At 38.7% G+C, this 26,426-nt stretch overlaps 1 protein-coding gene across 12 annotated transcripts in view; it reads right to left on the bottom strand.

Annotated features, from left to right (window-relative positions):
* Positions 1-26,426, bottom strand: part of PFKFB4 (6-phosphofructo-2-kinase/fructose-2,6-biphosphatase 4) — a 91,031-nt gene that overhangs the window by 29,579 nt on the left and 35,026 nt on the right. For 3 of the 12 annotated variants that reach the window (XR_006292057.1, XR_006292056.1, XM_037904612.2), the window contains exons 1-5: positions 20,847-21,042; positions 9,334-9,450; positions 5,083-5,179; positions 2,566-2,632; positions 494-568 (exon numbers count right to left, since the gene is read on the bottom strand). Coding sequence is in view for 10 of the 12 variants with exons in the window: in XM_037904612.2 (XP_037760540.1) it covers positions 494-568; positions 2,566-2,632; positions 5,083-5,179; positions 9,334-9,450; positions 20,847-20,949 (459 nt within the window). In the remaining 2 variants the exon portion in view is untranslated. Of the gene's footprint in view, positions 1-493; positions 569-2,565; positions 2,633-5,082; positions 5,180-9,333; positions 9,451-19,913; positions 19,956-20,303; positions 20,428-20,846; positions 21,060-26,426 lie in introns of those variants that run through there. The other 9 variants (XM_043550510.1, XM_043550514.1, XM_043550513.1 and 6 more) reach the window with 6 other exon arrangements.

Genomic DNA, 26,426 nt, shown 5'->3' with positions numbered 1-26,426 from the left:
TTCGTGAGCTACAGCTCACTTTGCTGTAGCTCACGAAAGCTTATGCTCAAATAAATTTGTTAGTCTCTAAGGTGCCACAAGTAATCCTTTTTGCGAATACAGACTAACACGGCTGCTACTCTGAAACCTCTCCATTTATCAAAGTTACTAAAGTAAGGCAGTGATAGGACCTTGTTCAGAACACAATCAGAACTGGGCTAATGACAACCATGTTTGAAACAGTTATTGCTAACATTTATCTGTTATAGGGAGCCATAACATAAAACTGATTAATTTACCAGGATGCAAACTGCATTGGGGGGGGGGGGGGGGGCGACGAGACACCTTTCTAAACTTGTCAGAAAAAATGTGCTAGATTTCTACTGGCCAACACCATTTAAAAACTTAGTTGATGTTAGCATAATTCTGATCAGAATGTCGCTAGAGCATAAGACAAAATCATGCATCCACATTAGTTAGATTCATATCCCAAGCATCTTAGTTATTGACTCACCTTATAGCCATTCTCCTCACCAAATCTGAAGATTGTTTCTCTGCGTTCTCGTGTTGTGTTTGTAGCATCAAAAACCTAAGACAAATGACAGAGAAAACTATCATAGTAGAGCTGAAATATTGCCACATCTTGACAAGAGCACTAAACGATCAATAAAAATTTCCAAGTCCTTCAACTTAAAAAAAACAAACAAACAAAACCCCATAAATAGGAATAAGTCACTCCCAGGAACAATGTCAAAAACTTTGCTGGCACTAGATTATGGTCTTAAGAATTCTGAACAAATAAGATAGCACCTGGGTTGAGAACCCACTTTTCTGAAGCATCTCTACCTGTCCTAGTAGTGAAAATATCAAGTTACATTTCTAAAGTGGTCTCCACTTTCAAAAAGTAAATGCCACAGAGAGAGAGAGACACAATCTAGTTCAATACTGCTGATGATTAAAGCTGGAATTTTTCAAAGGTGCCTAATTTAACACACCACGCCATTAGAAAATAAAAAGCCTCACAATATTATTCACTTCAATAACAAACATGATGAGCATGATCTCATGGGATCCTGTTCTGCTCTCCTGTACTTATGCCATGTACCTCCCATACATTTTAATAGCTGCATATACTCCTACTCGTTTCAACTGTATAAAAGAGGTAAACTTATTGGATTTCCCTGTAGAAGTTTTCCAGCTGTCAAAAGCTTTCAGAAACTAGATAAGATGGGAAAACCTCCATAACAGAATGTGATTATCCATATAAAAACTGAAAAGCAAGTCTGATGTAAAGAGAGGTTTTGACTATAATAAATGGCAAGAATTATAGTCCATTTCTGACTTTAGAAATCATATTAATAATTTTCCTATTCATAAGCAGAATGTACAAGGTGAACATTATTGAGAAATAACTGCACAGCTTGGGTATATCGCAAAACAGGTGACTAAATGCAAAATATCTTCAGCCACATAAATTCTATTATGCAAACTTTCATGTTTGTGGAGAGTTCTATGAAATGGGTTGCATTTTACAATTTATTTTGATTTTTATAATTAAGCATAAAAAGTAAAAAAGGTCCTTTAAATAGCATGTCCTTATTTTTCAACACTCCAAATCATGGCTTAAACTTACAAAAAAATGCTAGTTTGACTAACTCACTGAACACTGAGTGACAGCACCACATGTCAACAGTCTCAAAAACAGAGTTCAAATTATGCAGAAAACTTAACGCCCCAGAGGAAACAGAATTAAAATGTCATTTCAACGAACAGTCAATGTTTTGAATCCATTGCATATCACTGGATTTAGATTAGCAGAGATTCTAACAGACCATTTTTACACTGAAGATTCAAATCTCAAAAACAAAGCCAATAAGTTATAACTTAGTAGAAAGTAAAAGTGTGTGTGCATGTGCATTCCAAAGTAGTTTCCCATTAACAGTTATATTAATTGTGTTCCAACAGGAGTTTGTGCCATCACTGACCAAAACTGCCAGCAAAATTAAAAACACTGATGTACAAGACTGGTGGCATTACCTTTAATTGACAACCCATTGAATGTGGCCTACTGGGTTTTCTTTTCACAAGGAAAGAAAATGTTCAGCAGGTTAAATGTAATTTTGTTCTACTTCTTCTCAGATGCATTTTTAGAGTGGCAATAACACTAGTATTAAGGCACTTTTTAAAGGAAAATTTTTAAAACATTTTTACCTTTGATTTAAACATTGGAGTAGGATACCAAATGGTTCTGGATGCATCTACATGATGATTAAACAGGATATCTTACCATATAAAAGCATAGGCACTTTCCTCAGCACTAGCACAGCTTGGTAGCATTAGACATCACCCACACATTTCTAAGGGAGGCTGTTTCAGGATTTAATTATGAAAATATCATGTTTTCCTTTCACAAAACGACCAATGCAGCAGCAACATAAATCCAGTTTCCATTTACAAAGAAAATGTAAGACACATAATGAAATGATTCTGGACTGAATCAGATTATGTATAATCCAGTACAGGTTGGTGATTTTTGCAGAGACCACACTCCAAGAATTTGCCTTCAAAAAAAGACAGAAAACTTACAGCCACATGCCCGTTTTCTTCACTGAGGTACTGCTGGACATCATTCAGCGCTGCTAAGGCACACTGTCTTAAAGGAAAAAGATACATGCTAGTTTAATTTAATTATCCATAATTATGCTTAGCATTACACAACTCTTTGCTTTCAAAGTGCTGAAGAAACATTAGTCAGTCGTCAATATATTTGATATATACTATCTCCACATTACAGGTGGGGAAATGGGCAGAGAGGTGAGCTGACTCACCCAAGGCCATAGATCACAGGCACGCAACTTTGGACAAAAATGAAAGCAGACCTCCTCTAACAATCTAACATGTTGCACAGATCAGCACATAACATACAGAATTTTCTACTGCCCAGTCTACAACCCTGGATGAATGTTCACAGCTTCATAAAATAATACTACAATATCACCACTTAAGCTGAAATATTCCCTGCCCCTCCATCCGCGAACACTTATCCATGGGCAGTTGACTCTTAATATGGTTTTCTAGTAGATGTGGTTGCTCGGTGTTTTGAGTTGTGGCCTCATTGTCTTAGGTTAAAATGAATAATTGTTGCAGCTATTTTGTCTCAAGATATTTCTCAGTAGTCTACTTGCTTTGGACTTCTATGCTGAGTTTCTTATGTTTTTTCTCTTGTTTTTAAGCATGCTCGACTCATTTTGTCTTAAATTTAGTGTGTATTTGTTTTAATGTAAATTAACACAACCACAGCCACTAGTCTGAAACTGAATCACAAATGGGACAATACAATATTTAGAGCTGGTTCGAAGAACATAGAAAACCCTGCAATTTTGATTTAAAATGGCTAACATTCAGATCAATTTCCTTCCACTCAGTTATTTGACCAGATCTAGTAATAATCTCAAAGTGAAATAAGATTTTCAATACCTAAATAATACTATGGATAATGTCTGTTTACTCTTTGTGAAATGGACAATTTATCTGCCAGGAAATGGTATTTCACATGAACCATCAGATAGCAACAATTTTTGCTAACAACCAACCTAAATGACATATGGTAGCTGCCAAACAGGCTGGATTTGGCTCAATATCCTACAATGGGTTTTACTGGCATTGCTATTCTATTTTAGGTTCTGGAGTGAAATGTCTTGTTTTCCAAGTGTAACTGATATTCTGTGCTCTTGATAAAAACTTTGTCATAAAAGAAAAAATGAATGCTTTTTAATTTCAACAACTTTTACATTGCAAACATTTCTATACCAACAGCTACTTGTTAATATTTAGAGTTTAGAAGTTAAGACGCATCAATCAAGCCTTCGATAACTAAATACATCTCCCGGTTCCCTTCACAGCAAACGGGTCTGATTTGATCACGTGGCTTACCAATTACTGTAATTCCAGCCATTTAGTCTAATAAGCGTCATGGAGGCACATTAAGCTAAATTTTAGCTATAAGTAAAAGATAGAGACTTAGGAGGCCAATGAAACACATCATCTATCTCGTGTCACAACCACACAGCAGGTTCTTCTGCAAATTGCCCTGTTCCTGGTATTAGTGATATTGCTTGTTGCAAGGGAAATACAGAATACTGAACGGAAGGACTCAGTGATGGTGGGAAAAAAACACAAATTTCAAATATTTGGTTTTGCATCACAATTCAGAGAGGATTTGGCTCCCTCTTGTCCTGCTGCACATCTGCCTCCCTTATCTCTGCTTCTGTGATAGAGAAACTCTCTCCCCACTCCACACCAGTGGTTCTCTCACCACGACCAACAGACTTCCCTCCTCACAGTTTGGAGGAGTTCCATTTGCTTTCTTTACCCACAGTATTTACCACTGGTGCTTCACTCCCTCCGGCCTCTGCCTAATTCCCAGGCATAGCAAACTGAAAGCTAATCAGTGTAATTCACCAGCAGACTTGACTGCATACGGAGTACAAAGCAGTTCTCCCGCTGTCAGATGAAGACTGTCAGTTCCAGCTCCCCTGAAGCACTGATTGGAATATATTCAAATACACTTTAGAATATCTATTCTAATTTAATATGACCAGCAAAAGGGGAAAGATAGGTATGCACCCTTTTTGGCAATGGGAAAAAGGGGACAAAGGGAGTCTACTTATTTATCGCCTTAGAAATACCAGGAATGTCAAGTCTCATTTACTCTGTTTTTATTGACGATCTATAAAAACAGAGTAGATGAGACTTGACATTCCTAGTATTTCTAAGGTGATAAATAAGTAGACTCCCTTTGTCCCCTGTAAAATGGAATGACGGCATTCACAGCCTGTTGAAGGGCCAGAGGTGACGAATCTTAAATAAATCCAACTGTTTAAGGTATTTGACTTAAAGGTTAACCAAAATTTTAAACAGTCCAAACAAAAGACACTGCTCCTGCTTCTCTAAGGTTTCGTTTCTTTGGTATCTGATATCATAGTTCTACAGAGGTTTCCAGGGCATACAAAATCAGAATTTTCAGCAGTTCCCAATAGTAAATTATAACATATCATTAGAATTAAACTGGCATTGTGTAAAGCCAAAAATATTCCAACTTACTTTCTGATTTTCAAGCCCTCTTCATTGTCTGGCAAGAAGAACTCAAAGGATTTGTATGTTTTTACCAAATCTCGACGGTACTGACCAACATTAAATTCTGTGGAGAAGAGTCACTATTAGTTGGGATTGATAATCCTGCAAGTAATTAGCATTAAAAAAAATCAGATTTAATGACAGTTCTGAAACAAATTCACCTCCAGGAACAGATCAGTCTAGTCTGTACCTGGACAACAAAACTAGTTATACTTCTCATTTCAGTAAAGAAAAGCCTTGTAGTTACTAGAACAGGACCAAATGTGAGAAAATGTGGGTTCTATTCAAAGGACAATTGTCTTGTGTCTGGACAAAAGTCTTTGCCAACAGGAGAGTCACAGCACAGGTGATCAAAGCAAGGCAGCAGTAACTTAGCAAACAAGGCAAATAGAATTGTACCATAATTAAGTTTATAAAATAGGGCTCTGGGTACAGCAACTCATGTTTAACTTCTTTTGTGTTTATAGGTTTTCTTTGCTGTACCTTGAGCATTTGTTTAAACTAATCTGGATTGAACATTCTGTTTGAGGAACTATTGTTACTTGCCAGTCTTCATTTCCAGGAGGAGGTAAAGAAATAGGGGAAATTAACTGCTGAGTTGTTGTTCAGACTCTCCTGACAACAGCACTGAAAACGGTCACAGACTAGGAAATTAATAGTTGTTTAATCCTGGACAAAACATACCACTGAACATTAGCAGTCATGACAATAAATTAGCTAGTACAGCCGATGAAAACTTTAGTAACCAACTGAATGGCATCTATGTCCTGAGTGGCATCAGGACAATTTCCCCACAAACAAGTCATGGTTTAAGAACCCAAGAGAAGAATATGCAGAAGAGGGAAAGGAACTTTGAGAATGATTATTTTTTAAGAAACAGACCTTTTCTTCATGTCAAAGCCCTTTAAAATTAAGGACTACTGAAAAGTACAGTTTGCAAAATTAGCCATACATGAAATTCTTTCTAAAAGAAAAAAGATTCTATATTGCTTCTCCCTAGGGCATCCTTTTCCTTATTAGTATCTATTCAATACAGAAATCTCACTGAAGAAACCCAATTTAATATAGCACCTTGTGGTCCAAATGTGGTACATAGTTTGGGATTATCCAAAGGAGCCTAAGGAAGCAGAATACCCAAATCTCACTGAAATTCAATTGAATTTGAGCACTTAGCTCCCTTAGGCTACTTGGATTTGATTTGATCAGAAAGGATAAAAGCAAGTGTCTAATTATTTTTTAAATAATTCTCATTGTGGGAGCCTCAGGCTAATTGATTCAATGTTCTTAGACCCTTTATTTCATTCAGCATGAGCTACGTGAGAAGATACCACTCATCTGACCTCTGGATTTTTGATAATCTAATAATTTTAATACCCACATTAAAGGCTATAAAATCTTACTGTACTGAGTACATTCTGTTATTTTTAAATGACATTAAGAAACCTCAGAGTGAGAGAGAGTACAAGACCAGACATTTATTACACAAAGATCATCCATCAAGTTAGCCTACGACAACAGAGTGATAGACAACGCATGAGCTATCTACTCGATCAGAGGAAAGGTATTTTAAACTGATTCAGCTCTGAAGAAATTGCATTCGTGATGACAGAATAACAAGTTGTTCACTCTGAAGCTAAAGATTAAATGCAAGATATATTTTCCAACAGCAGCAAGGAGGACTAGACTACAGGTCATATGACTGTAAATCCCCAGCAGCCATTATCAGGACAACCCTCACTGACGGTCTAGGCAGGAATTAGAAATAGCAATTGAACCATACAAGGTGCAAGGTTTGTAATGGAGATGATACGGAGGGATTCCCTTCCTGAATATCCAGTTCATTTTAAAATTTTAATTTTTAAAACACAAACATTTAAATTTACAGACTTGTTACTTAAGATAGTCTGTGGAACTTTTACCACAGTTCAAGCCAATCATCCCTGTCTACTGCAACTGATAAGCCAACCTCCCCTTTTCCCCCCGTAGTGCCTCCTGCCCACCAGCAGCCCTGCCAATCAACTCCTCCCCCTCCCTCCCAGGGCCTCCTGCACACCACAGAACAGCTCCGTGGCATGCAAGAGGCGCTGGGAGGGAGAGGGAGGAGCAGGGATTGGGACAGAAAGAGGCAGGTTGGGAAGAGGAGGGGCGGGGTGTGGCATTGGGGGAAGAGGTGGAGCAGGGGCGGGGATGGGGCAGGGACTTGCGGAAGGGGTGGAGTGGGGGCGGAGCCTGGGGCTGAGCTAGGGTTGAACACCCCCCAGGACAACTGGAAGCCAGCGCCTGTGGATGAGACCCACAGTCTACTCCCCCAGTCTTGGACATGGACAGTGTCTTATGTATTGTCCAACATAGGATTTTTGCTTCTCAAAAGTTGTGTGTGTAGTATTTACCTCTTTGAGCTCAATAACCATCCCCGATACGCACGATAAGGCAGCAGAGGAATCCTGGCTACTATAATAGCTTGCTGAATTCAAAAGCATATTACACTTAGATACTTTTTAAATAAAAAGTTTTGTTTTAAAAAGTCACTGTAATGGTTAAATTTGCCCCATCATTTGAATAGGAGATGTCACCAGCTGGCACTGTTACACAGCCTTCTAAGTTATTTTTCTTAATGTGCAAGCAAGTTTTGACTCCTGGAAGTCAAGTTGTGACTGTGTGGGGATGTTAATTTTTGTTAGCAGCAGCTTCCAGGGGCGATGGGGGGGGGGCGGGGGGACTGCGTGAGCAGCAGGAGAGTTTTCTCTCTGCCTTGGGCTCTGATTAGGAACATTTCTTGACATAGAGCTCCTCCCTGAGAACCAGACAGCAGTGATGGCCTGAGTTTCCTGTAGGAAGGCAATGGCCTGCATGACTGTCTCATTTCACGACTGAAACAGGTGTATAAAAAAAAGCAGGTTACACTTTAAAAGGTATCCTGAATCTGAATCAGTGATTTCTCCTTCACTAGAAAACAAACTGCAAGGCTCTGGATTTTTGCTACCACTCATCAGAGAGGACACTGGTGTCAGAACTGACAACAATATTTTGGAAATATTATATATACACCCAATTGTTCCACAAGAACACTGAGCATCTATCAACTACCAATAAGCTACATGCATCTCCATAATCATCTACCCAATGCAAATAATGTTAGAGATTTATAACATTATAAATAATTATTTTAAAAGCCCAATCCTAAACTTAATAGGAAGGTTCTGACAAAGTCAAATGGCAGTCTAAGTACATCCCAGAACACATTTTCCATTTTTTTTCCTTCAAAAGCAGTTAAGAAATGAGTGTCTGATCTCAATATACGCAGTCAGAAGTTTAACCTTTCACATTGGCTATGCTGTCTACCTGCGTTACAGGTAGATATCTACAGTATTCATATCGCCCCCATTACTGTAGTAATGTACTCAGTCTTCACACTTAGTAATGGGTTGGTTAAGTCTTCCAAACTTTAGATGTTTAAAAGAAAAGGAGTACTTGTGGCACCTTAGAGACTAACCAATTTATTTGAGCATAAGCTTTCGTGAGCTACAGCTCACTTCATCTGAAAGCTTATGCTCAAATAAATTGGTTAGTCTCTAAGGTGCCACAAGTACTCCTTTTCTTTTTGCGAATACAGACTAACACGGCTGCTACTCTGAAACCTTTAGATGTTTAGTCATCTCTAAAGATTCAGAGTCCCTGCCCCCTCCACAAATAAACTATTACTTTTTTTTTTTTTTTTTTTTACTTTGTGCCTTAATCAGGGCTCTCTAAGTGCTTTACCAACATTACCGAGTGAGCAACAATGAGATAGATACTATTACATCCATTTTATGTAATAAAGATAAAGAGTAGCATAGAGAAGTTCAGAGATTTGCTCAAAGGTCACATAGGAAGGCAATGGTGAAGTTAGCAACTGATTCCAGGAGTTCTAACTCAGACCCCATGCCTCCAATAAACAAGATCTCTTCTCAGATACCAAAACAAGTTAGTCAACTGTAAGAGTGAATACATGGAAGATAAATGCAGAGAGTTCATTCAGGAATCAGTCTAGAAAAAGGTAAAAACTGATCAGACAAGACAGCTGATACACAGAATGAAATTTAAATGGAATAAAGAAAGTAAGTATACACTGACTGAAGGACATTGACAAGAGTTTAAGAAGAAACAACAGCGAAATATATTAAAAAAGCTAACAGTCCCAAAAGAAACCTTGTGATGTAAACGAAAGCAGAACAGAACCTTTTGTAGGCACTCCAATCCAGTTTAAGTAGCGTGTCAGTTTCTTGGAGATGTATGTTTTCCCTCTGGCTGGGAGGCCCACCATGACAATCAGTGTAGGACAATTAGTCATACAGACTGAAAGAAAGAAAGAAAAAGAAATGTTTACAATTAACATGATGCCAAGCAAAGGCTCAAGTAACAGCAGGCAATTATGGAGTGTAAGCTCCTAAGGAAGTGGCTGGTCAGACAGGTCTGCACTCAGTGGTTATTCCATTACAGCATTCCACATTCAAAGTTTTCCCTAGCAAATGCAATGCAATGCAACTGGACTGTGTTCTAATTTGTGCACAGCTTTAGCAGAGCGATTCAGTGGAAGCAGTGCATCTCTGGACATTTATCAGTGCTATGTGGACAACGAACAATAAACTTACACATCTGCATTCATATTAAAAAACAACAGGCATAAATATATATGTTATGATGCCTTCTACTTCAGTTCTGCACTTACACTGAAAGGACACGGTTGTTTCTCTCATTTTTAAAACTTTCAAATTTGTAGTCTTCTTAAAATGCAAGATTTCAGCCCTATTAATCATCCCCTTTTCTGTTTTTCAAGTGGAGATGAAACAAACATGACTGCTGCTGTTTAATACATCATGGAGTTCCCTATCATACCAAAACAACACTCTCTTGTTCTTTCCAAACACTTTTGATGTCACAACAGCTCTAGAAACAGTGCTTGTGTTAACTACTGTTGTCCAGCCAGCAGAGGGTAAGATGATAAAACATCATCACTACAATTCTCAAAATACATGCTTAAAATTAGACAATTTCATGAAATTATACTTTAAAACAAGTTAAATTTGGGGTTTGAAAACCTTGGCAGTATTCCTTTCAAAGGGCAAGTGTTTCAAATACTTTCTGTGGTAAAACAGTATGGATTCAACTACCTTCCTTGAATCCGTCATGGCTACAAATGAAATTTTATAGTACAAGGCTGCCTAAAAAGAAAGAACATATGTAAAGAGTCCAGAGCCTTTTTAACAATAAAAAACAAACAGGCTAAAAAAACAGATAGTGTTTTTTTCCAACTTAATTCACAGGTATATGGTAACCCATCAGACATTAATTTCCTTTCTCTATAGAAAAAAACAATTTACTTAAAAAAAATATTCATTAGCACCCAGATGGAAACAAATACATTTATTCAGAGAGTAAATCACAGCATTACAATGAAAGGCAAAGGCCACATGACAGTCCCTTGTGCAGCACTGTCTTAATGTGTCTCTAAGTTTCAGCTAAAAGAAGCTGTTTTCTTTTCTCCAAGAACAGGCTTTTATAATTCCTCTGGAACCACCCTTTCTTTCAATTATCTTAACATGTAAAAACAGATTAGCATATGAGTAAAATATTTTAAAAATGGCAAAATTCTCCACTTTTTCCTGAAATGCCACAGCTAAATGCCACACACAAACCTTAACTGTGTAGATTTGTCATTATAATACTGTATCAAGCAAAGCAAACTATTTTTCCAGGAAAATGGATGAATCAGAATACAATCTACAAGGAGTTTAAATTTCTATGTCATTCTAAGACTCCAGAAAGACACGGGTAAAAACTTGTGCAGCTACCAAACCAAGCAGTACTCTGTGTATAGGCTCTGAAGTTCTTGTCAAGCCAGGACCACAATGTCTTCTGATACATTTTTCCTCTCTCTCAATTCCGCGAACTGTAATTCCAAATAGCAAGGAGGGGGGGATACAGGAAGTTTGTGAAATGGAAAAAGTACAAGTATTTATTCTCGTCAGCTTTTCTCACAAGTTCCCTGAAAATTCCAAGATAAGAGACATCATTGCCAGGAAAAATCAAAGTGACCCAAGAATGTCCAAGAGATGTATCATGATTTACATCTTGCAGATTTCATTTGAAATATCCAACTCGAATTTTGAACAGTTATCCAGAGAAAGCACTGGAATACAAGTTATAGAAACTGACAATAAGCAATTGATTTGTATGCAGCTGATGTGCTGAGAAAGCTCAAAGTGCTCGTTCGCTCAGTATACTCTATATGGGGCCTGTGTAAACCAAAAAGATTTTTTACTTTCTGAACAGAATTTCCAGACTTTAACATGGCATGTATGGCTAACATATATGACTTCAAAATTATTCTTACAATAAATTCTGACATTTGCCTAGGGCGAGCAATCCAAATTCAACCTTCTTCTCACAGCAGTCATCTCACAGAACAATGCCATGTTGCAAGTTACGATGGACAACACTTTCCATATTGCTGAACTAGCACAGATTCCTATGGCACATCTACACAAGCACACGCATGCCAAGCTAGGGTGTAAATCAACAGTGCTCCAGCATACTGTGCACTCTCCATGGGAACCCTGCTGAAGCACACTTGGGAACTTCTAGTGCACATTAGCAGGGTACCTAAGGGCAGTTAGTGCACAGCATGCTGGAACGCTGTACATTTAATCCCAGCTTGCCACACAGCAAGTGCTCATGTAAATATGCCTCTCGTCTTCATGTTGCAGATCTATGGACTGTTCAGAACCATGTAGCACTATTACCTCTTTTAAGATAATGTAATTCATTGACAAACATATGAATTGCCATTCTGATTAGACCAATGGCCCACATAATTCAGTGTCCCATCACAGACTAGTGCTAGATGCTGTAGAAGAAGCTGTGCTTAAGACTGAGAATAACTCCCACAAGTATAATTTCATGAGGCTCCCTTTATTAGGAACCTATGTTCCTATTGTTTAACATATTCACCAAATCTGATGCTCTAATCACTACGGGCACAATTCTTTGGATATGCCACCTTTACTATCAGAAAGCCAAGGGAATAATTTGCTGATCCCAATTACAACAGCAGCTCTGATTCCCACTCTTACTAAATACTTCAGTTATAAATGCCCATTTGGTTGGGGGGATGCCTTCCATCTACAAAGAGATTGTTACCAATAAGTAACAGCTACTACATATGCAGGGGAAGAGGAACAAAGCTAAATTCAGCCTTAGCCTTTAAGGCACTACAATCTCCAATACTATGTATTTACGTAACTCGACAGTCCTGCAACTAATACTGTAACTAACCTTAGAGGAAATACTATATTACGCTTGAAATATTTCAGTAGTAAGGTAGCTTGAAGACTGATGTGCCCTCAGCAAGCACTAGTCACCTGGAAAGTTTAAACTTATGAAGTTCAGACATTTGAGTTTAGCAGGAACAAATAAAGATTTTTTTACTTTTTCTCCCTGCAGCAATCACCTAACCAAAAAAACGGGTACACTGATTTTTCTCATTAGTTTCCAGGGGGGGAAAAAAGTCACGTTTGGCTAAGACCAAGTATTAAATGTCAGAAAAAATGGGAGAACTTTTTGGGAAGTTTCAAATATATAGAAAAAGGAGATAACAGAGATTTTCACATAATCTTAACTATAGCTTTCTCTCCTGACAAAGAACAACACATGTACAGAAACATTCCTGTATGTGTTCATTTAGTTCATAGCATGGAAAGTGCCAGTGTCCCAAGGGCTAAGGTGATGCAGCTTAAGAAATTCCACCATGCCAATGTAAACTGCTGAAAAATGTAAACCCTTTTAAAAAAAATAACTGAAACTTCCCTGTTTTCACATCCCCCGATGAACAATGCCATTTAGTACTGGAAGCTGAGCTTTGTTCCCTTCTCTGTTTCCTGACAACTAGATGAGATCTTCCCCCGTCGGCTTTAATGTCTTTCAATTTAATTAAGAGACAAGAAATAAAAATTTGATCTAATTAGTCTAGATGGCCTGTGCTCTTTAATTATCAGTGCACCCAATGAAAAGGAGGGAGGAAAGAGGGATAGGAAAAGGATAACACTGTTGTAAACCCTTAAACTATAAAATTAAGTTTACAACACAAAATGTTTAAAGAGAAAATTGTAATACTACCACTAAAACATAGTGCGAGCGTTACTTTAATACGATGGCAGTGATTAGCAGAATTGCCACCAATGCATTTAGGGTACGCAGGGTCTACAATAATTCTTGCTTTCCAAAGGAAAAAAAAAAAAAACTTCAAGAGTATTCTTAATAGAAACTGACATTTCAAAAACACTATAATACCTTACTATATTCACTACCATACAGAATGACAAAAGGAATCTGGACTGCTACAATCCAGTATTTGATGACTGTATTGCGTACTTTACTCAGTCTTGTTTTAGAAATATATGTAATGCATGCAAGCAAATAAGATTTTTTTTAACCAAACAGTCACAAACTTATAAAAGTAACCACACCAAGAAAGTTATTGTGTATTCTCCCCGTCAAATCATTTTCCGATTACCCAGCAGAAATTGTCATATGGCCACAAGTTATAATACAATTGGGAAAAACATATATAGTTTGTTATCCTGATGAAAATGTGACTATGTGAAAAAGCATTGTTTGTACCAACCTGGCACTCCATAGCAAATATTTGGTTTTAGATTCCATACGAATTTTGGAAAAGGAAAAGAAATAGGTTCCCCATAGTAAAGTTAGGATTGTCTAGTAGCCTTTTAAAAGCAACAGTGAGCATAAAGGAGTTAAAATTATTCACTTCTGAAGACTGAGGAAAACCAAGTGATGTTTTTATTTCCTCCTACTTGCACTATTTCACAATAGATGTGCACATGCTGCGTCAATGTTTTAAAATCAGACCGGAATATTTAACAAGTGATCTTGTGAAACTTATGTCTTACCTTATTTTTAAGTTTACATACTACCTAAAAATTACGTTTCACTTATGAGTGAAAATGTCTCTCCCATTCCACATACTTAAAACTGATGAATCATTTCTCATTTCTATTTGGTTCTTAAATCAACTTTTATGGTCAGCAGAAGTATTAGGGTATCTATCACCCAAAGCACGTTGAAAACAACAAGAACCTTTCCATTAACTTCAATAGGCTTTGTATCAAGCCCTCCTTAGTCTCTGAAATTAAAGCAGTATTTAGGTCTTAGATAGGCGTACACCATCCTCTCTGACTAGAATACACAACAGAGGGCTGAAAATATTTGGGAGGGGGTAAGATGGTTCTATATTTTGTGTCCCATCCTATGTCCTGTCAAATTTAATTATTTTTGTTTCAGCATTTTGCAAACGCATGTTGATCTTGAAGACAAAGAAGAGCGCAGCAGTAACCCTGGCCTGATTCTCCTCCAACAACAGATAACAGCTACATCTCTTAGAAAGTGCTTAGAAAAGCAATTCAAAACTAGTAGTGCCCTACAGGTTGGAAGATGAGCCGGTGTTGCAGCAAATTTTATAAAACTGTACGTACACAAGTTGAAGCAGCATCCATTTATGTTAATTCTGCCAAGCATTTCTAATGTATACTTTGTCTTTGAAGCCATCCAGTTTGAACGGTAGAGTTACACTATGCTGCTCCTTCTCCTACTTTGCTCCCTCTCCCTTACCTATATCAGCTTCCCCACCCCCAATTCTTTCCAGTCATCACAGATACACACCTATGATGCACAGCCTGACAACTTCACTCAGCCCCATCTGTCTCTCCGATTGTCACCTTCTCTCCTCCCACCTTTCCCCTCCTGTTTGTCTCCAGAATTCTTGTGTGTGCTGTCTACTCCTGCTGCCAAGGCGGATTTCCCCTCCTATTTAGCTTCTGCCCTTTTCATTCCAACAAAAGTATCTTGACCAAGGAGACTAACAAAATAGTGAGGGGATGGAGCACTGCTCTGCCCCTGTTCTAGATCCATATGCAGTCTTTACACGGATGATTGTGGTCATCCTCCTTTATGCCTCTGGTTCTCCCCTTGCTTTTTTGATCTACTTGCTTTACTGTTTTACGCTCCTTATCTGTGGAAGCCTCTCAGGGTTCATTTGTGTGTTCTCTCCCTTTCACATCAAGTTCAATTACCACCTCCATATGGGTGATTCCTAATTTACCTCTGCTCTCCACCTGGTCTTACATTTCCAACTCTTTGTCAGATATCTATCTCCTGGACATCCCAAACGCACTATATGCAATATGGAGCATCCTTGCTCACAATTCCTCTCCACAGCATCTCTTTTCTGCCAGCATTGACTAACCCAGTACCCTCCTAGAAACAGCCCTGTAATCTTGGTACGATTTTCAACACACCCATTCATATTCCTATTCTTCTCAAATCCTGTTGCTTTTCCCTGTAAGACATCAGGGTCCATCTCATTATCCCTATCCCCAGTGCTAAACAGCTCATCTAAAGTCACTAGATTTATGGTTTATTACAACAATCTGTAACTCACTAACCATCCCTTTTTGTCTTATGACTACAGGAGTGTTAACGGGCCACTTCACCTTGAATTGTCCCTTAGAGTATGTGCTAACTAACTACTTATGCTAAACTATCTGTTCAATCTTGTATTTAGCTGTGACACTCTCAGTACCTTTCCCAGACCTGAAAAAGAGCTCTGTGTAACTCTAAAGCTTGTCTCTCTCACCAGCAGAAGTTGGTCCAATAAAGGAGATTACCTCACTTACCTTGCCTCATCTATAGCTTGGTCATCTAACATTTTATTACTGTAACCTTCCCTTCTCTGAGCTATCTGCCTTTCACTACTTTCTTTTCCCTCCTCTAACCTATCCAAAATACTGTTGTAGTCATCTTCTTCTACAGCTGCTCTACCCACCAGCATCCCCTTCTCCCCATTTAAAGTCCCTTCATGGTATTATACAGATAACTGTATATAAAGGCCCTACAAGCTCTTAAAGTAAGCTCTCCAGGCAGTGACCATGTCTGTCTTTACGTTTTTGAAAGTGACCTACTTTTACAGTGCTATATGAATCTCAAATAAAAAAAAAGTTACTCAACTTGTCAAATTCTGTCGTCATGAATAACTGATGTATACAGTTCCAGGAAAAACAGCTCCAGGAAAATCTAATTTTTAATTGCAGGAAATGCGGCCTTTATTTTTCAACTTTGTTCTATAACCTTCCCTCTCCCCACAAAGAAGTATTTAGCTTTAGTATATTTTACTGTTCTCAATTAAATCTCAGGCTTGGATTTGATTCCTAGATGCACAGAACTTAAAGCAACCTGACAGCTGAACCTGAAAGTAGCTTTGATCTAGACCAATTATAGACATACCCAGTTGCACCCAAATAACCAATTACAGAATGCTTTCAAGACAGACTACTGTAAAAATTAAGTGGGGATGTAAATAAAATTGACACACAGTTGACTTTTAGTGAGTTTTATTCCCTTACTTCAGCTAGTGTCATTTTGAACAATTTATTTTCACTTTACCTTAGTGAAGTCAACACACTTTTTAAAAGCCCTGTATTTTCACACCAAGCTGTCTCAGATAGTACTTTGTTGTGCTTTTTACTAGTCCAAAATTATACAGATTTTTATTCCTGTTGGATTATCATACTCAAGGCAAAATCTAAAAAGATTAGTGTTTCATGTGTTCTAATTTCTAATTGTCTACTGAGATACCTAATATGGTTTCTTCCAACCCAGATAAGATGACTAAAAGGTAACTGCATCCATGGGATCTACTACCTATTATCCAGTCTCAATGTTAAAGAAAGTCCAATTAACCACAGGTATGCCATCGGAAGAGACAAGCTATTTTAGAAATGTATCAGGAAAGAAACAGAAAGACAAGGAAAAGATAAACAGAAAATAATAAAAGTAATTTAAAGGGACATTATCAAGACAAAAGAACTAAATCCTTACCTCTTAACTGCCACTTTATATTAATTAAATTGAACACACTTTTAAAAAAAGTTTCCTTTCACCATTTATCTTGCTTTCTCTTTTTGCATTCTAAATAGCTTAGCCAATACCACCACACTGTTTGTAACCTTGATGTTAATCACTAGGTTTTGACACCCCTTCTCTGAATCATTTACTAACAAAGCCATGTGCCAACCATGCTGGTGTACCCACAACAGCCTCACTACTTACCCCCTATGCATAATGAGTGTATTCTATAAAAATCTGGGGAGGGATCCCATCCACACACACAGCAATACATACACTGTGTGAGCACAAAAAGTTAGGAGGAAGGAGGACTGGGCAGTTACACAGATATAGTTATAGTGTCCTGCCTACACCATAAAACACCTGATTTACAGCCTGTTTCTAGGAAAACAAAACCTGTTTCGGTCAAAGATGGTGGGACACGTGTAACACTCAGCATTATGATTCCTAACAGAGTATCAACAATGTTGCATGGAGACATAGATTACATTTAGACTCAGCTAAATCACTTACTAGTTTCAGACTCAGTTAAAAAACTGTAACGCAGACCTGGGCTAAAATAAACTAGTTAGTTTAATTTTCTGGTTCTGTGCCCCAGCACAGCATTAGCTTGGAGGTTACAACAATTAAAGGAGTGAAAGTTTTCATTGCAAACATACACTTTTTTAAATTAATGTAAACATTTATATGCATAATTAGGATTTATAAATACTTATTTTTAAAAATAAAACCTTAACTTACATCAGTTAAAAAAAGTTAAAAAAAGAATACTGTAACAAACATATCAAAGGTGAAAAAAAGTAGGCCAATCTGGAAAGATGTACGTGAGCAGAAAAAAATATTTTAAGAATTCAAATTTATTTCTATATTATTTAATGCTCTGTTGAAAACGCTTCTCCATTTACATAGGCCTTGCCTGTGGAAGAGTTACAGAACTTTACCAAGAAACAGAACAGTCTAATAACAGTTAAAAGTCTAAGCTCGTTACTTGTTATTTATAACCATCAGAAGCCACTTATTTTTGTTTGAGAAGATTCATGCAGATCATCAGTTCACAGATGTCTAATACACATTGCGTACATGAAATTTTAGTTTCTTCGGGCCTTCTTTTTAAGAAGCACTTTAACTGTCTAAAAGCTGCCACTCTAACAAATTATCATTTGTTGAAAACAGATATAAGTTAGGCTAAAGTAACTGTGTAAAGTCTTCCACAGTGTTTTTTGCAGTAGCAACTGATATTTAGGTACTTTTGCATTTTTTTCATATTCTATTGCTCTTACACAATTTTTTTTAATTGAGTGATTTATTTCACACTCAAAAATTAGTTTCACAGTCTATCTGATAAATCAATCTTTAGGAGCATTTTTTAATGGATGGATCAAACTGATACTTTAGATCATGTAAACATGATTGTGGATATTTGCCTTACAAGTCCACAATAACTGCAGTCCATCCACGACTGAATTCAGTACTATTGAAACCACTTGGCCCAATAAGGTTGTCATGACTTAAGCTTGGTAGGGTTTTAATTAAACTGAGATAAAAGTTTCTGTGATGAAACCTCTTACAAAATTGACTACAACGTTACAAAACTTGAAACCATAAGTCCTAATGCCCAATAACTCGGTTGGCTAGACCTCAAAAAAAAAAATCTATTAAGTGATGTAACAGATGGCCCAGTTAAACATTTCATTTTAAAAAATTAACTAACTTAGAATCATCTAAAAGCACATGTAAAACATGTAGTTAAACTCCTTAGGCCAGATTTAGCTTTGGCCCAATGAAGTGCAACTCCATTAACTTCATAGAATCAGATCTGCTTATACCAGGTCTGAGTTCAGCCCACTGTTTTAAGACATCTTGCAGTTAAAAACAAATAAATGAAAAAAACCCTATCAGGTGAAAATGTATACATTTTTTATTTAACAGATCTGTTTTTGATGCAAATACCCCACGCAGCCTTAACTACAGCTTTGTAAAAAGAGATGCATCCTGTGCTGAGCTAGAAATGATTTATGATATGGCAATACAAAGAGTAAGTTAAACAGAAAGGAACTAGAAGGGAAACCAAAAAGATTTACTGCAGTTCAGCAAAAAGTGGAAAGTTTCACATGAGAGGAAGGTCCTTTTACCATTTATGTTCCTGTCTCAGGGTTATTGAGATCCACTAGTCACTATAAGAAAATTAATTTTCTTAACATCTTAACTTTACTTGGTTAATATGAAGTAAAAGAGACCAACACCACTGAAGTGCCTTTCCAGCCAGCATTCATTTACAGTATTTTTGGGAGAGACACCTCAGAGGGTTTTTTGTATGTTTTAAATACAAACTATTTAGATCTGGCCTATATTATTAAAACTACCACATTGTAACATGGTAGTACCGTGTATGGTTCAATCTTGCAAGGGTAGATGGAACCAAACCAAATTTTAATTGAGTTACCAAGTCATGCTACAGAAGACATGTGAAGTTCAAATTTAAAGCAAGGTTCTGGAATGCAGTTTGGTCACATCTACACAAGATCAACAGTTGACAAGGACTATCATGTTGTAACCAAGTCCCAAAACTCACTAGTTTTTCTAGTATAGATGGGACCTTAATGCAAGCTGGAGAATTCCAAAGCCAACCAAATGTTCTTAAAATGTAAAAGGTGCGAGACACCTCTGTCATTCAGATTTAATTACTGATTCTATAAACACTAGCATAGCAAAAAGTGCAAAGTATAAGAGGCTCTGAGCAACTCAGAGAGGGCTTTACTCAAAGGGAAAGTTGTATTTCCCTTCAGACTCAGGATTTCTACCTCAAGCCCCACAACTTCACCTCAAGGAAATATCCATACCACAAAACAGAGAGAACTTCCAGATGAATCACCTTATGCTTCCTAAAAGAAGAAAAATTACAGGAATCAGAGATTTTTCTCCATTTCTCAACATGCCAAGTGTAGCTTACAATAAGAAACTTGACCATGCCATGCTGCCCCTCACCATTAAAATTATACACCCCCCTCCACAGCTCTTGCAACATCTCTCAGTCCATACATCTTAACTCCTTCTCTGCCTCCACTGCCAAATCCCTTGCCCAACACAACCCCTGTGTTGTCCCCCTTCCCCAGGCACCTAACCCACACTAGCCCTGTGCCCCAAATATTCACCCCAACAACTCATGCACTCCTCCCTCAATCTCATCTTCAGGGCAGGTCTTGTTCTGCCACCCAGTTCCACCACCTCACCTCTTCTATGCATCTTCCCCATCCAATTTCTTTACCCAGTCCTTTGCATCTCCCATGGCCCACCAATCCCATCTCCATCTATTACCACCTCACCTGCACTGCCCCAACTCCAGATTTGCTCAAGATACTGTTGTCCCCTCCCCCCGATTTGTCCCCTAAAATGACCTCCTCCACTGTCTCCTATGTCTTGAGTCACATCTTGCACAGTCTCCCTCTATTTTCCCCCCAAAAAACATGCACTTCTCCCCCAAGGTCTCTCAGTCCCTGTTACCCTAAATCCTGTACTGCTAGATATTATATTTTACACACTCACACCCCCCTTAGGTAAGTGGTTCCCTTTCCTGCCTTTCTGCTGCATACAACCTGCACTATCTCCCCCCAACTCTATCCTGCTCGCCCAATCCCCTATGCATCTGCTAAACCCGTGACCCCTTTGTGTCTCCTGCTCAGCTCCCCCAGCCCCTTTCTTTCTCCCGTTCCTAATTATAACGCAGCTCGCCAACTTCCCCTTGCAGATCCTGCCCCCCCCGCCCGAGTGCTCACCCCCGCGCTGGGCGCTGTGCTTGGCCGGGAGCCCGTTGTTGTAGGGCTCCCAGATCTTCTGCAGCGGGTTCTGCGTGAGCTCCCGGGCCGGCGACGCCGCCATCCTCGCAGGGGGCCCCGATCCGCCAGCAGCGGTAGCGGCGGTTGCCGGGGAAAAGCCGGGCGCTCTGCGGCGGCAGCGGGCGGGGTATAGCTGCAGCTCCGCCTCCTCGGCCCACGGAGGCCCGGAACAAGGAGCCGGGTAGGGACTGAGCAGACGCGCCCCCAGCGCTGGACTCGAACAGTGCAGGGGAGGCGAGGGGGCACCGTACCACCACCACACGCCGCCCCGGAGCTTGCACCAGGGAGGGGCGGCTAGCTCCGAAACCCCCACGAGCCAGGGCTACCCACCAACGCACACGAGGCGGAGGGGCGGGGAGGGGGGCTAGAAGCACCCTACTGCCCTTCAGTTCGCATGTGTCGGGGAGAGAGGGGAGGCCGAGAGGAACTAGAGTTCTTTGTTGCGGCACTTACAATGGTTCCAAGCGAGCAGCGAATATTTTGAGGCCAAAATTCAAACCCTCTCAAAAATGATCTTTAATGCATCATTGGGTCAAATGAACAAACAAACCAACGCTGTTGCTCAATCTACAGAAACGTCAATATCTTTTGCAATCCTTTTGCTGCTTACTACTTCCTATGGGTGTGCTAAAAATCACTTATTTTAGTTAACCACCCAAATAAATAAATACTTAAAAAAAAAGACAGACTGTACAGGGATCTCTAATTTTACTTCAGGTCTGCAGGCTGACAGTGTCTACGCTACATTCATGCAGTCAACTCAGTGCAGTTTTCCATAATATAAGGAAGCCTTGAGAAATTGTTGGAGCTTAAATTGTACAACACCTAAACTGTTGGCTGAATTTGATCAGACAGGATCCCCTATTATGCTATATAAATTCGACCAGAGAGTGTCTATATACATTTCTGCAGTTTGCAGGGGAAACTCTCTGCAAAGTTTTCCAAGGCAGGTACTCCACACTTTCTGAATAATCAAGCTTCTTAAACATGTCCCAAACTGGACATCCAAAAACAGAGGCACTGCAAACCTCTAGTCCCTTTTAAAAAATTAGGCAACAATTTAAAAAATATATATATATCTGTTTTTTATAGCTTGGGTAAGGGAGGAGCAAGCACTTATTCCAGGGCTAGTCAAGAGCTAATTCTCCACCACACTTTTTTACATTGATTACTCTGGTGAGGATACAAGTCTGTTAGCCTTTCGTGCTTGCGCCTATTCTGGAAAATGAGCCAGCTTTGAACCTCTATTCCAAAACATGCCTTCTCTGCAATGAGCTACCCCTGCACTGTAAATGACCTTTACTGATGGCATAAAGAGGGACAAGTCTTATTTGATTCCTGATGCACAGGGAGATGCCAACCACACTCAGCTCAGTTCTGGAGCACAGTTTGGCCTGTCTGTATCAACTGCCAAAGATTGTTTGGCCATAGTTATATCAGATATGGCTCCCCCTTAAAGAGTCAAAACGCTTATTTTCGAGGATCTCTACAGCTTCTTTTCAAACCTCGCATAAAAGGATTCAACATGACCCCTTTAGCAACTGGGATTTATTCTAAGATAAAATGGCTAATTTAAAAAAATATTTGCATACACATTTCCGTTTGCTTCTGAGGGGGTAATAGATTTCAATTACACTACATATGAAATTTGATTCTAGGAAGGAGGCTTTTGTTACAGTTTAATGCTCCTTATTACTCCATTATCACAGCCTCATGCTGTCCTGAGGCTGACCGGGGCTGAAGAGGCAATAAATATAATACATTTTTATGTAGCATCTTTCATCAAAACCTCCCTCTCCCTCACACAAACCACCCAAAGGAAAAGAAGGCTTGAACACTAGAGCATAGGTGCTGGAACAAGGAGTGCTGTTGCAACCCCCGGCTTGAAGTGGTTTCCATTATATACAGCATTTACAGTTTGGTTCAATGGCTCTCAGCACCCCCACTGTACAAATTGTTCCAGCACCCTTGCACTAAAGGGATAAAGATATAAACACAAAATTACTTTCTGTACCCTAAATAATATGGTAATTTGTAGTTACATTTGGCAGTCTGTACTCAATTAAAAAATAAGATTGCATTGTATTGCAGCCATTAACAATACACAAAATGTTATACACAAACACAGGGAGGTGTTCTCATTTTCTGCAAATGGACTTGTAAGTAGGTGCAATCAAACTCTTTTAAACTGTATATGAAGCTCTGTACCTCAGAATATTCTTTAAAACCATATTAAAAATAATGCACATCTGCAGTATACAATACTAAAACAGTAATGAAGTTATTTCTTATCCATATTTCTTCAAATATGTGAATGTCATCTTCTGCACTAAAGGCTAAAACCATGCCAAGAAGTTAGTCTTTAAACAGGACGTTACACAGTTAAGTTTTAATACACCTTGTTTTCATAAAACGTTACATTTTGGGTAAAATTTAAGGTCACACAATTGAGCACAAAATCAAGTGAATACAGTTGTGTTCAAACAAACATCTATCAAGGTTCTTATTCTGGTGCTAATCACCCTAGTACCCAAGCATCTTCAGCATTTGAAACTTAAATATTTCAAACAAACAGTTTAGGACCTGACAGTGAATCTGAATATAAACAAAAGTTAAGCTAATTTCATTGTCCAAACTGAGAAAAATTCTACAAAGTAAATAAGACACATTCAAAATTCACTTATAATAATGCATTTTATTGAATGTAGATTAAGTATTCATTCAATCATTTTAACCTTTTCAATTTCCAATAAGTGTTCAAATGTTATGGAGACTGACTTAAAAATTATGAGATTTAAAAATAAAAATAAATGGTGAGCCCTTTTTATTTGCCTTATGGGTTTTGAGCCTTTAGAGATTGTGTTTTCAAGCTTTTTTTCATAACCACAAGGGTTGGAAACTTACTTTTTTAAATGAAAGCTGAGATTCACACAACCACAAAACTGGGGCTGTATGAAAAACACTGTATATCACAAGACCCATGATACAACTGCAAGAGTTGGCAACACTGCGTATTTCTTTTCTCTCTCCTTAGCAATTCCATTTGCTTGGTTTCGCTCTCCCTTTCATCTCATTTCCCTCTCCTCTCCTTTAGTGTTCAGTGTTTCCCTTCAGGTCCATCGCATTCAGTATCATTCCCTCCCTGCAATTTTCTTTAACACTTGTCCTTGGTCTTGTCTATCCAGGAGACTTGATAGCAATGGGAGACTGAATTAAAATATGTCATGAGAGTCAAGAAACTTAAAGCTGAGCAAGTGAGAGAGAAAGGAATTTTTAGACTGCTCAAAACTCTTAATTTATTTGTTAATATCCATTTGATTCCAGTGAGTAATCAACATTTTGGAAAAAAATATACATCTTTGTGAAAGTTTCAGCACCTCACCCCTTCAACTGAGGTGCAAAATCTCACAATACACATCCTCCAAAACCGACAAATAGCCCTCCAGTAAAGCCAAGCATGTCCAGATTTGACATTCCTGATATCTCCAAGACTAAAATAAGCAGAAATAATATTTTTACTTACAAATAAAAACCACACCCACTTTTCAGGCCTTCTTGACACTTAAAAGTATGAAATAGCAAAAAGTCATTTTCTCCCCAGGCCTTTGCAATTCATCTCTGAAAACTGACTATGGAAAAGTAACACCTTCCCCTCAGCAGATTTGCTCCATGCATGCATCCAGAGACACAGCTTGTTTTAGTGACAAAGGGCCAGATTTACAAAGGTATATTTAGGTGACTAAAGATGCACGTAGGTGAGTGTACTTTTGAAAACCCCAGCAGGCATCTATCAGAATCTTTAATCTCCCACCTTTGTAAATGTGGCCCAAAAGCTAAATTTCACATTTTTTGCTTGTTATGCTGAGCCGATACTGTTAAGAAAGTGAGCTAGAATGTATTCCTTTTTGCACATTAGCAGATTCATTGATTAAATCCGTGCAGTTATGCCTATGAGTATGTATGGGGTGGAGGGGACGCTCAGGCTAAGGGACTTTTTAATGGTGGTGTAGACATTCAGGCTCAAGTTGGAGCCCAGGCTCTAGGACTCTGTGAAGCAGGAGGGTCACAGCCCGAACATCTACATAGCAATTAAACAGCCCCACAGCCAGCATTGGCCAGCCACAGATGTCTTACTGCAGTATAGATATACCCTATGTGAACCTAATGAAGGTAACAGGTTTGCACAGGTGTTATCAAGGTCATAATTAGAAGACAATAAGATGTCAGTGGGGACCTAATTTGGCCTGCAGAACCTTGATTACTGTTGATAACCAACAAAATGTAAAGAGAAAAAGAATACTTGTGGCACCTTAGAGACTAACAAATTTATTTGAGCATAAGCTTTCGTGAGCTACAGCTCACTTCATTGGATGCATGCAGTGGAAAACACAGTGGGCAGATTTTATTTACACAAATTTCAGAGTACACCAAGAACATGAAACAATGGGTGTTACCATACACACTGTAACGAGAGTGATGAGGTAAGGTGAGCTATTACCAGCGGGGGGCGGGGGGACCTTTTGTAGTGATAATCAAGGTGGGCCATTTCCAGCAGTTGACAAGAACGTGTGAGGAACAGTAGGGAAGGGAAACAAACATGGGGAAATAGTTTTACTTTGTGTATGACACATCCACTCCCAGTCTTTAGTCAAGCCTAATTTAATGGTGTCCATTTTGCAAATTAATTCCAATTCAGCAGTCTCTTGTTGGAGTCTGTTTTTGAAGTTTTTTTGTTGAAGAATTGCGACTTTTAGGTCTGTAATCGAGTGACCATCTCACTTCTTCACATCTAAATAGGATTTTAAAATAAAGGCTTTGAAACAACTGGAAGTGATAGATTAATATTTCCTTGAGGCACACAAATTCAAGCCTTCCAGCACAATACAACAAATGATTAACACATCTCAAAAAACTGAAGATGGAACACCTTTCTCCAACAGCATAGGAAAGATGACTACACACTCCTAATCCTGTGGGGCCTGGGTGGAACCCTACTGAAGTCAATGGGTCTCTGGTTCAGGCTCAGGGGTCCTCCCTAGTGGTGCCAGCTGCAAGAACGTGGCTCAAGTTGGGTGCATTGAAAAGGCACAATTATTTTAAACAACCAGCACACCCTGTTTTTAGCTCAGCCTATTTCATGGAGAATCTGAGCTAGAAAGAGTCAAGAAGCCGGGAAAGAGGATGACAGCTGGGGGAAAGGGAGGAGACACCATAATCAATAGTCTAAAGGGCAACAAAAATCTGTATCAATTTACTTTAAAATAAAGAGTTACAATAATACCTCGCTTTTATATAATGCTTTTCACCAGTAGATCTCAAGTTATTTCAGTACTACTTCTTCCCTCCTACCTCATGAACAACCAGCTATTTGACCAAAAGAACCAATAAGAGAAGATCCTTTCAAATCTGTGGGGGGAGGTTTTTTGTTGTGTGCTTCTTTGTTGTTCTCTCGGGACAAAGAGAGGGACCAGGCAGGGAAAAAAAAAAAAAAACCCTCTCCTAAAACCATACCTGAAATAA

This window comes from Chelonia mydas, chromosome 7 (genome assembly GCF_015237465.2).
Source record: "Chelonia mydas isolate rCheMyd1 chromosome 7, rCheMyd1.pri.v2, whole genome shotgun sequence".
In the NCBI taxonomy this organism is placed as follows: domain Eukaryota; kingdom Metazoa; phylum Chordata; order Testudines; family Cheloniidae; genus Chelonia; species Chelonia mydas.
The sequence above is the reverse complement of the archived record's forward strand: the minus strand, read 5'-3'. Positions and strand labels throughout refer to the sequence as shown.